The sequence below is a fragment of the Crocodylus siamensis genome, chromosome 3 (assembly GCF_052110815.1).
Source record: "Crocodylus siamensis isolate JL-2025a chromosome 3, ASM5211081v1, whole genome shotgun sequence".
Lineage (NCBI taxonomy): Eukaryota > Metazoa > Chordata > Crocodylia > Crocodylidae > Crocodylus > Crocodylus siamensis.
In genome coordinates this window covers 217,904,982-217,920,364 of record NC_143397.1, presented here as the reverse complement: position 1 = coordinate 217,920,364, position 15,383 = coordinate 217,904,982, and the positions used below count along the sequence as shown (strand labels likewise).

The following is a 15,383-nucleotide window of genomic DNA, read 5'->3' as shown; positions in this document are numbered from 1 at the left end:
TAATGAGAACCATTGGCTACTAACTTGGCAATATTTAGGCCTTTGAAGAATCTTGCAATGTCCTGGTCAGATGACTGCCATGGTAAGCCTCTTGCTCGGATTACAGCATTGTCATCAATGAGGTCCATCTTGCTGCTGCAGATAAGAACAAAAATAAAGAGTGACATACTGAAGCTTCCCCATCTTCAGTGACTGTCACACACAGACTAGAGCTGTGACATTTATTCACAACCTTAACCTTATGTCCACTTTTTGTCCAAAAGTGCTTTCCACTGGCTGGAAAGCCGGAAACCATAAAATCATAACCATCTTCTCCATCTGATTCTCTCCATCCCTTTGCTATTTCCATCCTTTTCATTTCTGTTTACGAAAATGCTCCCTCTCCCCTCTTCCTTTCTTCCATATATTCATCCATTCTCCATTGTCCAGAGGTATATCAAAAACATGCAATACTATTTCCCTCCTCCTTGTCTCACCTCCATTTCCTTTAGATGTGTGTCTCCAAGACACCTCACACACATAGTACCTTAGACTTGCATAGCGCTCTCCCAGAGTCAACAAATAAAGCTTCATCACTTACTGTGGAAGTATAATTTTCCTATCTCTAAAGCGAGGATAAAAGCAGGTGGTTACCTCCCTCAGCCAAAATGACAGGAGAAATTAGTGTCAATTATTATTTGTACTGCTTTGGTACTGAGGACATCCAGTCATGGTTCAATGTCTCTGCTGTACAAGCTGCTTTACTAACCACAGAACATGGTCCCTGCCCAAAGAAGTTAAAACTTCAATTCATTGGCTCATGCCATTACCATACTTCTCCTCCCACCATTTTGGCTAGAAACTACAGTGACTGCTGAAGTGCAGGAGTAGCTCAGCTACCAACAGCTGGTTGGCAATCAACAGGGAACTTGTGACAGCTATAGGTTGGCCCAGCTTGAGCTATAAGGAACATTTCTCATGGCTGATTATCTTCCTAGAGGAGCCACGAACAGTTGTACTGGCTTGGAAGTTGCATGAGTTTTTGTTATGCTGCTTAGCTTTGGGAGCAATACTTGCACTGTAGTAAAATTACTTTTCACATAATCACTCTATTCTCTTATTAATTCCCTTTAATGATGATGGTTCTACTGAAATTTAAGCAGCTTTTGTCTGTCATATGGATACTGCCCTTCCTAATGAAACAGTATTAGTCTCTCATGACCCTGGCCCACATCAGGTAACTGGGATCCAAAAATACAAGTTCTCTCTTATTATTAAGACTTCTACATCACTTTTGCCATTAATAGCCAAAGTGGGGGGAGAAAATGAGTGAAGCTATCCAGCTCATTATAAAGGGCAAAGGGTTGTTCAACAGCAATAGAGGTGGACTCACTTCATAGAGAACTTCTTTGAAAAAGGACAGAATTTTGATTTTGTACATTTTGGTCTCTAAGTCCATTTCAAGCATTAATGAGTATGTCTAAGGCACATGCATAGAAAGCTAGAAGATGAACAAAAACATATTGAAAGGCACAAAATCCCTGATGTTTCAGAATACAAAGTGCTTAACATTTCTGACTACAGACAACTCAGAAATTACATTTACTTTCATTTTTGCCACACTGCAAGCTCCCACCAAATCTGCCAACTATCACTACCCTATATTTTGTTACTGCAGTCTGTATTTTCCCCTTAAAGAAATTTTCTGTAATTAATCTCTTTTTGCTATTTGCTACCAAGATATAAAAACTTTTAGTGTTTTATAGCGTTTCCCTCTCTCGATAACACCCTGCTTATTTCCTCTTCAAGATCATTCATGAATATAAGACCAGATCTAATACCAGTCTGTTGTGGGGAAAAAGTGCTTTAAAAAGTACTAGTAACTAATGATATCATTAAGAAGCTCATTTGCTAATAAGGTGAGAAAAATCATTAAGAGGCTTGTACCTTAATTGTAAACATCTAAGCTTTGTTGTCATCAGTGAACACATTTTAAAAGGATGTTATATTTATGTGATTTACGCATAGAACTCCCATAGCTTGTCAGTATCTTTAGATTCATACATGCAGGAAATGTCTAGTTGTGCTGAATTTGGCAGCAATTACTTTTTATATCATTACTTTAAAATGAAAGCCAATATCAAGAGGTTGTTTAACAAGAGTTTAAAATCATTCTTGTATAATAGCACAGTGTGTTCACTATTAATGATGATAATGAGCACAGTCCAGAAACTAGCAGCTAGTAACAAATAAGGTGAAAAAAAGATGTTCAGCACCTGGTTTTATTTTACCATATCTTTCATCTCTTTGTCCCTCCTCCTAATTAAACTACTTACTGGGTTCTTTCAAAAAAAGGCTTCCCAACAACATAAGAGGATATATGAACAAATGCAAAAGACAACCCTTTGCAAATGTAGCCAAATACAGAATTTTAAGAGTAGGTCTGGTTTCAGGGATGCTGTGAAGACTTATGTCCAAAAAGAAGGGGAGGTACGTACCAGGGACCACTCTCAAATTTGTAGTTCACCCTTTCTGGATCTGAAAATCTGTGATCTACGAAACACATCAGAAATTATTTTTATCCAGCATGCAAGAAAGAACCCCCCCCCCCAAAAAAAAAAAAACAAAAAACCACAAAAACAAAAAAGCAAACTATTTTACTATGGCCACTTACTGTATGGTTCTGAAATTAACGTTAAAATAATATTGCCCATATCTTCAACCTGAGAAGCTCCACAGTGAAATGCTGGATTCTTCTTGTCAAGATTTAAATCTACATTCTGGAGTTAAGTCAATAGTTATCGAGTAAGTTTGTTACTAAAGAATTCGCCCACACGCTAGGGCCAAACATTCACATTGCCACTGACTCAATCAACATAACATTTAACCCATTCTCATTCATGATTTGAATAAAAATTCAGCCATGTTAATCCTCAGTCACCATTACTTAACACAAGATCACTTCAGAAAGCATTCGGCAACAGTGGAGATCCTAGTAACAACTGTAAGGTATTTGGTAGATCTGGGTGAAAGTTGCACAGATTCTTGCATTTGAAATAACTAGATTCTAGTATGCCATGCCTGATGGGGGAGGAAAAAGGCTGAGTTAAAACCATATCCCCAAGCTTAAAATTAAGGTCATAGTATTTAAATATAGATCATACAGCAAACAGTCCCTTACAAGTCATTCATTCCTTGTCTTTACCATACACTTTCTACAAAGATGCAGCTCACAGCACCTTGTCCACTTCTACAAATTTTAAAACCAAACCAAACAAACACCCTGCTCACCTGGTATTGAGATGTGGCAAGAATTGGGTAAAGGCACATTACCCTAGTGAAACAGTAACTTGATCCATTATTTGAAATAAGTAGAAGTGAATGATAAGGATGAGAAAATTAAAATGTTCAGGAAAGGCATTTTGTAGGAACACTGGACACTATCTTTGTAGCACTGCTACCCAAGTGAAGAAAACTAAACCATTGTGTCCATTATGGAGTACATTAAAATGATCTGCAGTTGTCCCCAGTTAGATAAAATATTTTGGAAATGGGTAGGTGGGAGGGAAGGAAGAAATTGTCCTACTGCTAAAATTCTGGTTGGTTGCTTTCACGTAAAGATGTTAGAAAAAAAAGTTCATGCTGTTAGCCTTTTGGAATTGGAAAAAAACATCCCACTTTGCTAAAGACCCAAACTACAGGGAACCGGCGTACAGAAAATTAACGAGGGAAGTGTTATACATGTGATGTAACAACTCATGACATTAGATACAGTTTTTAAATTTAAAATATACATGGGGCATTTTGGAATCTCTACTAAGAAAATCAAAGCCAGAAGCATGGCCCTGACCACTAGCTGTGGACCCAGAAACCCATGAGTTTAAGACTAAATGAGCCAAATAGGTTTTGCCTGGAGTTTGTGTTTTGGCAAGTTCTAACTTTCAAGTTTTCTTACCAAGCTAATTATAACAATAATAATACATATGTTTAAAAAAAAAATACCTAGACTATTTTTTTTTATGATGGATGCTTAGTTCAAGTTACCATGAAATACTTCTGCCCTCCCCCCCCGCTAGCTTTCCTTACCCAATATATTTTGCTAGATGTTTTTCTACCCAAGTATCCAATTTAGAAGTTTTAATGTTCTAATATCATACTTTAATGCAGGGCTGTTCAACTTCCAACCAGCCAGGGTCCACACTCCCCCCAGGGCACATCAGTGGAGGGCTGCATGTTGTGCAGGACATGGGTGCCTCACCCTCAACTCCCTAGCCATTGGACTCCACCAGTGTGCCACCCTGCTCAGCAGCCCCAGGCCATGGTCTGTGCTGTGCTGCACCACACTGCCCTCTGTGGTGGGGAAATAAATGGCAGCTGGGTAGAAGCCAGGAGACCACAAATTAACCCTTCAGGGGCGGCATACAGCTCTTAAGCCACCGGTTGAACAGCCCTGCTTTAATAAATAAATTTAAAAGTTGTAGAAGGCTTTTTCTCCCCTAAAAACAACCAAGCAAAGTTTAAGAGACTCTATTCTTAAAAATTATTCCTTCAGTCTAGAATTCTTTTCCTGATATAGTAGGCAGACAAGAGTCCTGACTAATACCAACCTACAGTATCTCTTTTCAACACATCCAGTGTTCACAGAGAAAGGTAAAAAATCACTTTACGTTTAAACAGAATGAGTGGTTTCCCTATTTATTAGGAAATTAAAATTAAGATTCATTTTTTAATTAAACAAGTGCTAAAACAACAGTGCATATATTTTATGCAGCCAAAGTACTGTACATTTTCTTTGAAAATGTTCACAGAAAAATATTTACCACTGCTACTAGGAAGCTTCAGGAAATATTTATAGTGCAGACACATGGGTTCAGTTCAGATGCAACAGATGAGTTATGTTAACAGATGTTGTTTAGCCGGAGTAAGAGAAAAAGTAAAGTTAAAAATCAACATTAGTGAGAGCTGGTAAATGATGAGATAAAAATTTTCACTACTTTGCTTCTTACTAACTGGAATCAATTTTCATTCATTTGGAACACTGGTTAAGCGGAAAGTAGATTTCTGCATACATTTTACAAGAAGATTGTTGGCAACAACAAAATTATTCTTGACAAAGGCTTGTATTCACATATAGTTGCCAAGCACCTATGAATGGTTTTACATTTCAATGATTTTTCACTATCCCGCTTTACAAGTGTTAGGCTTTTTACTTTACTTCAAAATCACTTTTTCTCCTAAAGAACATTCCACAGATCTCATAAACAGTTTGCTTTAACTGGATCAGATATATAGATGTATAGTTTAATTTTGGGAAGAGAAGCAATTTCTTCCACACTTTTACTTCCTATACTACAGAAAGGATGTTGGACTCTCTAGTTTGTCCACAGAGGGCAACAAACATGTTTAGGGGGCTGGAGCACACTACTCCTAAGGACAGGCTGATGGAACTGGGTTTATATCTAGTCTGGAGAAGAGGGATTTAATAGCAGCCTTCAAACTATTTGAAGGATGGTTACAAACAGGATGGAGCTACACTGTTCTCAGTGGTAGTAAGTAACAGAACAAGCAGCAATGGTCTCAAGCCGCAGCAAGCGAGGTGTAGGTTAGATATTAGAAAAGACTCTCAGTAGGTGGGTAGCAAAACAGTGGAACAGGTTACCCAGAAAGGCTGAATAATCTTCATCCTTGGAAGTTTAAGACCTGGCAAAACAGTCTTGGCTATGATGATATAGTTGGGGATTCTCCTGCTTTGAGCAAGGAGTTGGATTAGACGGCCTCCTGAGGTTCCTTCCAAGCCTAGTTTTCCATGATTTTGTGAAGAGTTTGAATTGATATTTAAAACTGTAAAGGCTTTTCACTGTGAATAGCAACTAGTCCAGCATAAGTAAACTCTATAGACAATATATGGATGTAGGGTCTATTTATTACATTACACACGAGTGCATCTGTATTTTAAATTGACCAAAAGGAAAGGCATAGCTGCTATTCAAGTACAGAAACAACAAACTACAGAATTTTACTCCAGCTGACTCCTCCTGTAGCTCTGAAGGAGAGTTTATTAACTAACTCTGCCTTAGGTTCATTTGTGCAGACAAGGAAAATAAGCTGTTTCCAGTACTCTCCTTCATGGTGTTGGACCTATACTTCACACTTTCACCTAAATTGTACTTTCTCCCTTCTTCCTATCACTTCTACAGTGTTCCTCCATATCTTGTCTTTCTGCTTAGTCCATCCTCTTTTCCCTTTGTTTTATCCATTTTAAGTCCTTCAGGACATGATTTATTTTATTTTAACAGTGTTTATCTCACAATGTGGTTCCAATTCTAGTTTGTCCCAGGCACTACCAGGAGATGAATTATCAAAAATTAGAAGTTTAACTGCTCTTGTTTATAATTAGGAGACAGACAGGTTTGTTTTTTTACTACTTTGTTGAAATGTTTTTTGCTGTTATTGTTATCAGATTTTATGCAGCATGTCTTGATTTTCATTTGCTTTTGAAAAAAAACAGTCACATGCACACAGATATACTAAACACCAGCAACAGAACAGGAGTGCAGTCTTTGAGGTAGTTGACTGTTCATCCATAAACATATTTCCTATTCTTATTTATCTTCACACTAGCCTAATTGAGAAATAAGCAAAGCAGCTATTCTTCTCCAACTGTATCCTCTACATCTTCTCCAGCTGCTTGTCCTTCCAGGCTTCTACAGGCCTGATCTTGAAGGAAAGGAGGATCTGACTAAATTTAGTCACGCAAGCTTTATTCACTCTACCCTCAAGGCATTCATGACAGTGTGAACTGGCTTAGCAAGGTTTACAAATCAAAGGGAGTGAGTTAGCTAGGTATGTAAAGTGCATGAACACTGCTGAGCCTTCTGTACATATATTTATACAAAAAAAAAAGTAAATTCTTTTTTGGATAACCCTGACTTCTTTTCCAGAAGAACATGATTTCTCTAATGACTTTTCTTTGAAGCTGATTTTCTTGTTCCTGCTACGTTACTTTCATTCGTATGGTCACATTAAATAAACAAAAATCTCTCTCACACTATTTGGCTGTTTGAGATCATAGAAGTTAGCCAAGAACAGAAATATTTATCTGAAAGGTAAGATTCACAGTTAGTCTCAGTTCTCCCTCAATTTCTTGAATTTGAAAAGTTTTAACTATTGCTATTTTTCCTTTCTTAAAAATAACGAGTTATATTTTGCTCATGAGAACAACTAATGATTTGTATTATGCAGGTTTTAAAAAAAAAGATTAGAGTGTTCACAGGAAAAACATATTCTCGTAACAAAGGGATTCCAGTTTCAACAGACTTCACATAGCTTGCTGATCCAGTTGACTGTCAAGTTCCTCTGGGTATTCAGTTCAATCTCTCTCAGCTCTTTCCCAGAAAAGGTTACCTTCCCTGTACAAAATATATGGTCAGGCATCATAACATGCAGTTGTCTGATTTATGCCATGGACTTAAATGTTTTCAACTAAACAGTTAACTAATGATGCAATTCCCAATACAGATAAGTAGCGTCATCTATGTCTTCACTCAAAGAGAGCATACAAGGGAACCACTCTAATTTCGGTAGCATTCTCTATTATACAGCTCTTATATACAAAACTTTCCAAATGATTTTATGCCTCTCATGCCAAGTTCATGAGTTAATTTTCTACTCAATCTACTTATCTTTGTTACAAAATTGTCTCATACTTGAATGAAACTATCTAGTGTAGCAACTTAAGTGAAATGGGCCAGTTTGTATTGTTAGTAATAACCAGGAAATAGTTTGTTTTGGCAGATCTTTGAAGACCAGGCATGTTTTTAACCTATTGACATGTTTTGTAAGTCAGAAAATCATTTATATGATCTTCCCAAAATATTGAAATGAGTTGATGGATGTCTCTAGCAGATGAAAACCCTACCAAAACAGCAGTATAGCTCAAGGAAGTGCTATTCCTCCTGACGTATAATTTAAAGCACACTATAAAAACACATAGAAAAAAAATGGAGTATTTTGGACAAACAGAGTAGATTTACAAAGAGCTAATGGTGAAGCAGAAATACAGAAGTCAGACAAATAACTGAGAACAAGAGAGCTGACAAAACTCACAGACCAAAACAACACTCTAAATTATATGCTTAAAGAAAGGTGTTGCTAACTAGTTTTTTCAAGTCCACAATGCAGATCTGTATCAAAGAATTTCAGTGCACACACACACACACACACACACACACACACACACACACCTGGTCCACCAAACAATCACTCACTTTGTTCAAGTTTCAATGGTGGGTATAGTGATGGTGGAATTAGAAGAGACTAAGTTTCAGGCAATACCTGGCATTGTAACTTCTGTTCAAACTCTTCCCAAAGGAGGTCTAACAATATTTGCAAGCTTATGGCCATGGAAATCTTTTGGTCAGATTCTTGGGTAAGTCATGACACTACAAAATAGGGTCAAGAAAACCACGTTATCAGCAAACTTTTGTTAGGGTCCTACTACTCAGAAGATATAAAATGTTATAATGTACACCAGCTCACTTACTGAGTTCACAGAGAAGGCATATTTCACTGGTGCAATTTCTTCAAAGTAGCTTATTGTTCAGAGATCGTGGTAGATCATCCTTAAGCTATGAACTCTTCAGAGTAGAAAAACATAAATATTCCTACTAAATTCCTAGCATGTAAAAGCAGAGACTTAACATTACCCTGCTCCTGTATTATGCAGAGCCCCATATTCAGAGATCCTCATATACTGCATATTCAGATCCACACCTACCTTTTTTGCTTTAGGATAGCAGGATAAGCAAGTAACTGCTTCCTTACCAGAAGAGTTATAGTATTTACAATAATTCAGCATCTGAACTCACAAGAACAGACTACACTTCAAGCATCCGATTCCATAGCTGGTTAGTTGCTGCTGTAGCACTGGCATTTTAAGCCTTGTTGCCACATAGTCACATGAAAACAACCCCCCCCTTCCAAATCTGCAGTTGTTTTCTATTTCTGTTCATTTTCTACTGAGGAAAGGTTGTAGTGTCTCAGGTATCGCTAGGTGGCAAAAATTGGTAAATGCCAACCACTTACATGTCAAAGAGGGAGATACATCTCGGTGATTTTGTCCAACTGTTTCTCCCCATTAACATTTATTCTAGCTTTGAGAACTAAGAAAATCATTTTGAATTCCTTCTCTTCCTCCTAGTATTTGCTGCCTCCCTTTGAATGCATCAGGGGAAAAAAGTGTTTTTTCAACTATTTCTAAGCTTACAGATACAGAACAGTGAAAAGACATATTAGGCACAAGAAAAGCAGGGGGAACATCTTTTCTATCTACTGGTTTGAAGTTCAGTTCAAGTTTCTATGTGCTGCCCAGGTATGCACAGAAAAGAAAGTCACATAGTAAAACACTGTTTAAGAGAACTACAAAATCAGGTCACTGCTTACTTGAGAACCATTCTGGAAATCCATTTTAACCACACTGACATCTATGAAGCAAAGGGAAGGCAGTATGTCCAAGTATTGCTAGCATCCCCTACATTTTGTAGGGTATCCAAGTAGAATTTACATCAAAATGTGCATAGCACAGGTACTGAAAACAACCATTATTATTCAAAGATTAAACACCATAATCATTTTAGAAATAAATATCAAAATTTAAACTAAGGTCCCAGAACAGCCATGATCATCTAATATCTATAAAGTGTGATAAAAACGCAATGAAAATTGACATATTGAATGCACTGAGCATGAACTGTTGTAGTAATGATTCATTTTAGTTATTAAAATAAACCAGGATCCAGATTTATCATAACTTTCCACTAAAGAAAATAATGAATTAGCCATTCATTGTATTGCAAAACTAGGAGACAGAAAATAGAAAGTGAAGTTCCTTCCAAATCTCTTACTATTTAAAAAGTTCTAGTGAAGCTTTTTGCAAGGCACTATATATTTTTCCATGACTCCTATAGAGAGTGCCATCTTTAACAGGAAATCCATTTGGGTTCAGTGTGGTTTATTAAATTATACTATTTCTGAATAACCATGGTTAACATTCTAGTAGTCCCTGACAGTATTCTTGTTAGAAGTACGGATTTACTACTGCAACAAAAAAAGATGCAATTTTTAAAAGGATACATTCCATCATGACTGCAACATCCAGTTTGCTAATGTCAGGTGAGCCAGGACAACACTTCTTGAACTCCTTCCTCAAATCAAAAAAAGAGTAGAAGCATTCAGGCAGTAAAATATTCTGTAAAAGCAAGATAGTTACTGTTAATTAAGGTGAATTCCATCTTTGTTTTTTACCCCCCCCCCGACACTTTAAAAGTTTTGAAGTAAAAGAAAAATATGCACACATCCCCAATTATAGTAAGCCTTTTTATAAGATTTTTCTCAGCAGTTTAAGTACAGCTCTGACTTTCTTATTCAAAAAGATCTTCTTCCTGTATAACCATAAATATTTGCTTCTGTTACAAGCAAAAAGAAAGGCTTTTTCAGCCTATTGCCTACTGTTACTAGTCCTGCAGATCCAGTGCATCTGTGGGAGAACATATAGGTACTATTGCAACATTTTAATAGCTCTTGGTTCCAAGTTTCATCTTTAGAAGCCAGAGGGCAGATAGTTCAATTTATGGACCTCAATCAGATTTTGAAAGATGAGAAGACACTTTATAGACAGATTGAGTTTTCAGAGCACAAATCATACTTCAACTATTTATTCTGACACTTTGTAACACTGAGAATCTGTAATTGTGTGATGTGATGTAAAGGCTGTCAGCTGGTGTTTGACAAATACACCACTCCCAACCTGTCAAGCCAAGAGTGAGTTATGTGCCTCATCTCAAATGAGGGTCAATAAAAGCTGTTAGGCTCACAGATTCTGTGAATGTTATGCTACTACATACAACACAGACTTAATCTATTTTTAAAGCCTTCATTGTCTAGTTTTGGAGACAGGCTTCCTTAGTTATGATGAATGCAGCTGCACAAAATTTGGAGGGAAATTAAATGAATACAGGATGACCTCTGCAAGTAATTTGTAATAGCTTTTTAGATGGAAAAAAGTCACTGTTTTTAAGTTTTATATCCTGAATTCTTTAAATCTTCTAGGACTATATTTGATTATTGTGCACCCATTTACATCTAGCCCTCTTATTTATTGAATTTGGGGGCAGGAGGAAATATTCCACATCTGAAGAGAGAGCAGGGGGAGAGAAGGGAAACATTTATGGTGTCTGGATTAAAAAGACAGTTACTTAGAGGTCTGGGATCTTGGAGTCATCCTATAGGAGACTCATGAGTAACAGACAGAATGCAGGCCGGCTGTCAAGTACACTGAATGCAAATATAAGAATATCATCATCAGGTTATATTTTCTATTTAAACCACTACCACATGAAACTCAGATCAGAGAATGCAACAGGATGGCATCTTGCAATGTATTTTAGGATAGTGACATTTTCAGATATTATCTCTCTCATTGCTTGAACAGCAGCTTTTTAAAAGAAAAGAACTCTGAATTAATGGAATATATTGTAGATACAAAGTATTATTTCCATGTATAACTAATTTAACACTGCCTTACAGAGTAAATTAAATAAAATAGATCTAGAATGTGGCTGTGCTGGGACATTTGGCAGCGTATACATTTGTGCACAGAAATACAGGGTTTATTAGACTGGAGAAGAAAATTAGTATCTAGCAGTTTAACAGATCCTCCTGTACCCTTTTTTGGGAAAAGAATTAGCACAGACAGTGTGTGTTTACATTTGAGTTCTTATTTGTACCTAGCTGGGGGGGGAAAAAATCACTTTCCACAAATGCTGCTACAACTGTAAGGTTTTATATTCTGTTTGGCTGTTGAGGACCCTTTTTCAGGATCATCAGGACAAGATCCTTACCTCCACAATGTAAAGACTATCCAATGTCACAACACATTCATTAATAGAATGACAGGGTGGATGCACATGTGGGAGGAAAGGTAGATGTTAGGCTCTAACAAGTTGGGATCTAATTTGAAGTAATAACAGATTTTTTGGCTTAGGTGTAAACAGGTCTGTGACTACATAATTTAAACCCCACCCATTTTCAAAGAGTTTGCATTCAAGTGTAAGGTCATCACAGAGGTTGGCAAGTCTCTGTGTTGTCCTCCTCTGCAAGAAGAACAGGTATGAGAGAGACATCATTAACTCCATTATTTATTTTGTTTGCATATTTCAGCAGTCAAACACATGTGCACATGCTACGGCCTAACTATTTATCCCATTATAGAAATTAAACAGCAAGATCTTGCTTCTCTTCAAAATATGTAGTAAGTAATCTGGGCATTATTTTCAAGTGTAAATACAATTTTTTTTTCCATTGTCACTTCTGTTCCTTTTGATAAAGGATATGCAGGACCTCAGCCTTTAGAAATTTCTCAGTTTTAATTTAATGACACTTTGGTTCTCTTCCCTTTTTACACTAAACGAATTTCTCTGTTCAAACTTTCAACATAATTTGAACCTGCATACACATGGTAGCAATGATTCTAAAAACCAGGCTGTGGCAGTGGCTCAAGCTGACTATCCAAAACAGACATTCTGGACCTTCCTAAAGATTTTTTGCTACAAATCTTAAATGTAGGCCAATACTTAAGTATGTAGAGAAAGAGAAAGCCCTATCCTAAAGATCTCATGAACTAAAGTGACAAAGAATTTTCAGAAATCTGGGGGATGTGTTATAATCTATATTCTCCAATTACACTGAAAGTGGAACTAGGTAAACGGTACCTCAATTTGATAACTAGTTCTGTTGTACAAAGAGATGAGATGCATCACAATTTACTCCCCCCTCCAATACTCTGTACAGAGACAATTCTACATCAATGCATACAGTAGTATGAACTGTAGCAGTAGGATTCATAATGTAGCAGTACATTCTATTAAAATATTAGAAGACTGACTTTTTTGGAATGACATAACATACCAAAAAGCATTGACAACCAAATCTTATATTGTAATCTGACAGAAGTAAAAAGATCAGTTACATTGTTATCCTCATGCTTTAGCCATCTAAAATAACAGGTACTGGAGAGAATAAGATGTCCAGAGATTGCTGTTAGGTGCAGCAAGTGAAAGAGAGGATTATATACACATTACGAAAGCTGCATTCCCCTGATTCTTAAAACATCCGTAGTCCCACCTATACTGAAACATGGACCTGTGATATTTTTTTTTTTGTTTGCTACAGTGGAGGGACAGCTATGTAAGAACTGGGGTTCCTTCACATCATTGCAATTTTACTGTTAATGGTAGGAATCTACAATTACATTAGTGGTCTGGTGCTGTGCTTGAGATTATGAATCTGCTCATCCTTCATAATTTGTCCTGATCAATTCCTTACAAATACAGGCAAATACCACTGTTAGAGTATAAACTGAATATATTAAGATAGGAAGCTACCAAACCTAAGCATGGAGTTCAAAGTTTCAAAGTCCAGCATGTACAACTGCAAAAAAATCTTGAACTCTAGACATTTTTCACAAATTCCTGGCTGCAGTCTTACAAACTAATCAATTTATGTATATTAGCTACATTAAATGAGTCTTGAGATTGGTCTACATGAAAGAGTTATACCAGTTAAAAAAGTAGGATATTAATTTAAATTACTGTATTTAAGCTAGCACAATTTCCTAGATGGTCACATATTCTGCCACAAAGAGTACCATTTCTATCTAAGCAATTTCCAAAACAGACTTACCCTAAACCAGTAAAAAGGTGCTCATACCAATCTAATTCCCCAAACCCAGACAGACATTCTTGTTTTAGCATAGTTAGAGGAGATTGTAACTCAAAATATCCCACTTACATAGACCAGCCCTTGAATCTGGTAAAGTTATTTAGAGATTTCTGTGTTATTTTAATATCAGGCAATTTGAAGTAGAGAGAAATTATGAAATCTTCAATAAAAATCAAATCAATCACATTTAGATCAGGTCTCAAGGCATACTGCACCCAATCACTCTCTTTTTACCTTCCCTGCCCCAACCCATCCCACCTACCTTTTTGGAAGCTTCAGGATGCAGAACCTGTCTGATGTGAAGCTGTCCATCAGCACAGAAACAGAAGGAAGTACCTACACCGATGTTCAGCTCATTGCTTACAGACTGGTTGAACTGGAAGTTGCAAAGACAGACATGCAGTAGCTCAAAAGCACTAACCCCTTCCCCACACAAGCAGAAAGGGCCCCTACGATGCTGTTACTTGCTTGTATGAACCTAGAGGACTTGAAGGGGCTGCCTGGGTCATCAAGCCAGCCCCTTCCTATTGCAGGCTACTCTTAAAGCCATTAAGCACCTGTGCCTGCACGGGGTGGTGCTTCACTTAACCTGCAGCTGCCATGCAGCCGCCTCTGAAGTGAGGGGATCAGGTATGCTCTATTCACCAGACCAGGGTTCCTAGTAAGCCTCTACTCCTGGAGAGGACACCGCCAGGCTACGGCTCATCCAGCTCAGCACGTTGCTCAGATGGCTGCAGCTTGGAGAAAGCAGGACACCACACACTAGTTTCAGTACAGGCTGTTCAGGCTCCTGGTGCCTCACAAAACCCCTCGGGGTTTGGGGTCCACTTTCAAGAACACCCCAAGTCCCAACAAGTGTTAAGAGAGCCAAGGGCAAGGCCAGAGCCTCCTTGGAGAGCCAGGCCAAGCGCCAAGGGGCCTATAGGTAGCACCTTAGCTAGAAAGCTGCAGCTGGGGGCAGTGAGGCAGGTGAGCAGGCTGCAGACAAGTTAGCAGAGAGCTGAAGCCCAACGCACCCTGGGAGGACCTGGCTAGGCATCAAGACTCACACCCCTGCTCCCCACTGCACTGCACAGGAGCTGCAGGGCCTGTCCCAGTCCCAAGGCCAGGTGGCAAAGGCATGGCTCCCCACGCCTGCTCCCCTCACCTGTCGGAGAGCTTGCTCCAGCGGGGGGGCCAGCGCCAGGCGCTCCTCTTCCACCTCCTTGCACTCCTCCGCCAGGGCCAGGTGCTCGGGGCGCACCAGCACCTCGTGCAGGCTCCCCAGCTCCGGGACAGAGAGGCACCGTCAGCGCCGCCGGCCCCGGCCCCGGCCCGCTCCCCGGCGGGACGCCCGCCCCGACGGCCCGCGCCCCCGCCCTACCTGCTTGCGGCCCAGGTCCGCCACCCTCCACAGCAGCCGCACCAGCTCCTTCTCGTCCGAGCCCAGCCTGGCCCCGCCCGCGCCCGCCGTCGCGGCGAAGAGAAGCACCAGGTAGTCGGGGGACGCCGTCATGCTGCCGGGGCCCGCGCAGCAGCAGCGGCGGCAGCAACAGCAGGCGCGCAATGGCTGCGGGCGGCGGGGAGCTGCCGACCTGCCCGGCCACGTGGTGCAGGTGAGATGCACCTGAGCCGCCCGCCCATTGGCT

At 39.1% G+C, this 15,383-nt stretch overlaps 1 protein-coding gene across 3 annotated transcripts in view; it reads right to left on the bottom strand.

Moving 5' to 3' along the window:
• The window catches only part of ESRP1 (epithelial splicing regulatory protein 1), a 44,420-nt gene extending 29,037 nt beyond the window's left edge, over positions 1-15,383 (bottom strand). Inside the window, exons 1-7 of one of the 3 annotated variants that reach the window (XM_090040356.1) lie at positions 15,119-15,383; positions 14,903-15,022; positions 14,018-14,131; positions 10,111-10,225; positions 2,654-2,752; positions 2,478-2,532; positions 25-135 (exon numbers count right to left, since the gene is read on the bottom strand). In XM_090040356.1, coding sequence (XP_089896482.1) covers positions 25-135; positions 2,478-2,532; positions 2,654-2,752; positions 10,111-10,225; positions 14,018-14,131; positions 14,903-15,022; positions 15,119-15,250 — 746 coding nt within the window. In that variant the 5' untranslated portion in view covers positions 15,251-15,383. The remainder of the gene's footprint in view (positions 1-24; positions 136-2,477; positions 2,533-2,653; positions 2,753-10,110; positions 10,226-14,017; positions 14,132-14,902; positions 15,023-15,118) is intronic. The other 2 variants (XM_090040355.1, XM_090040357.1) reach the window with 2 other exon arrangements.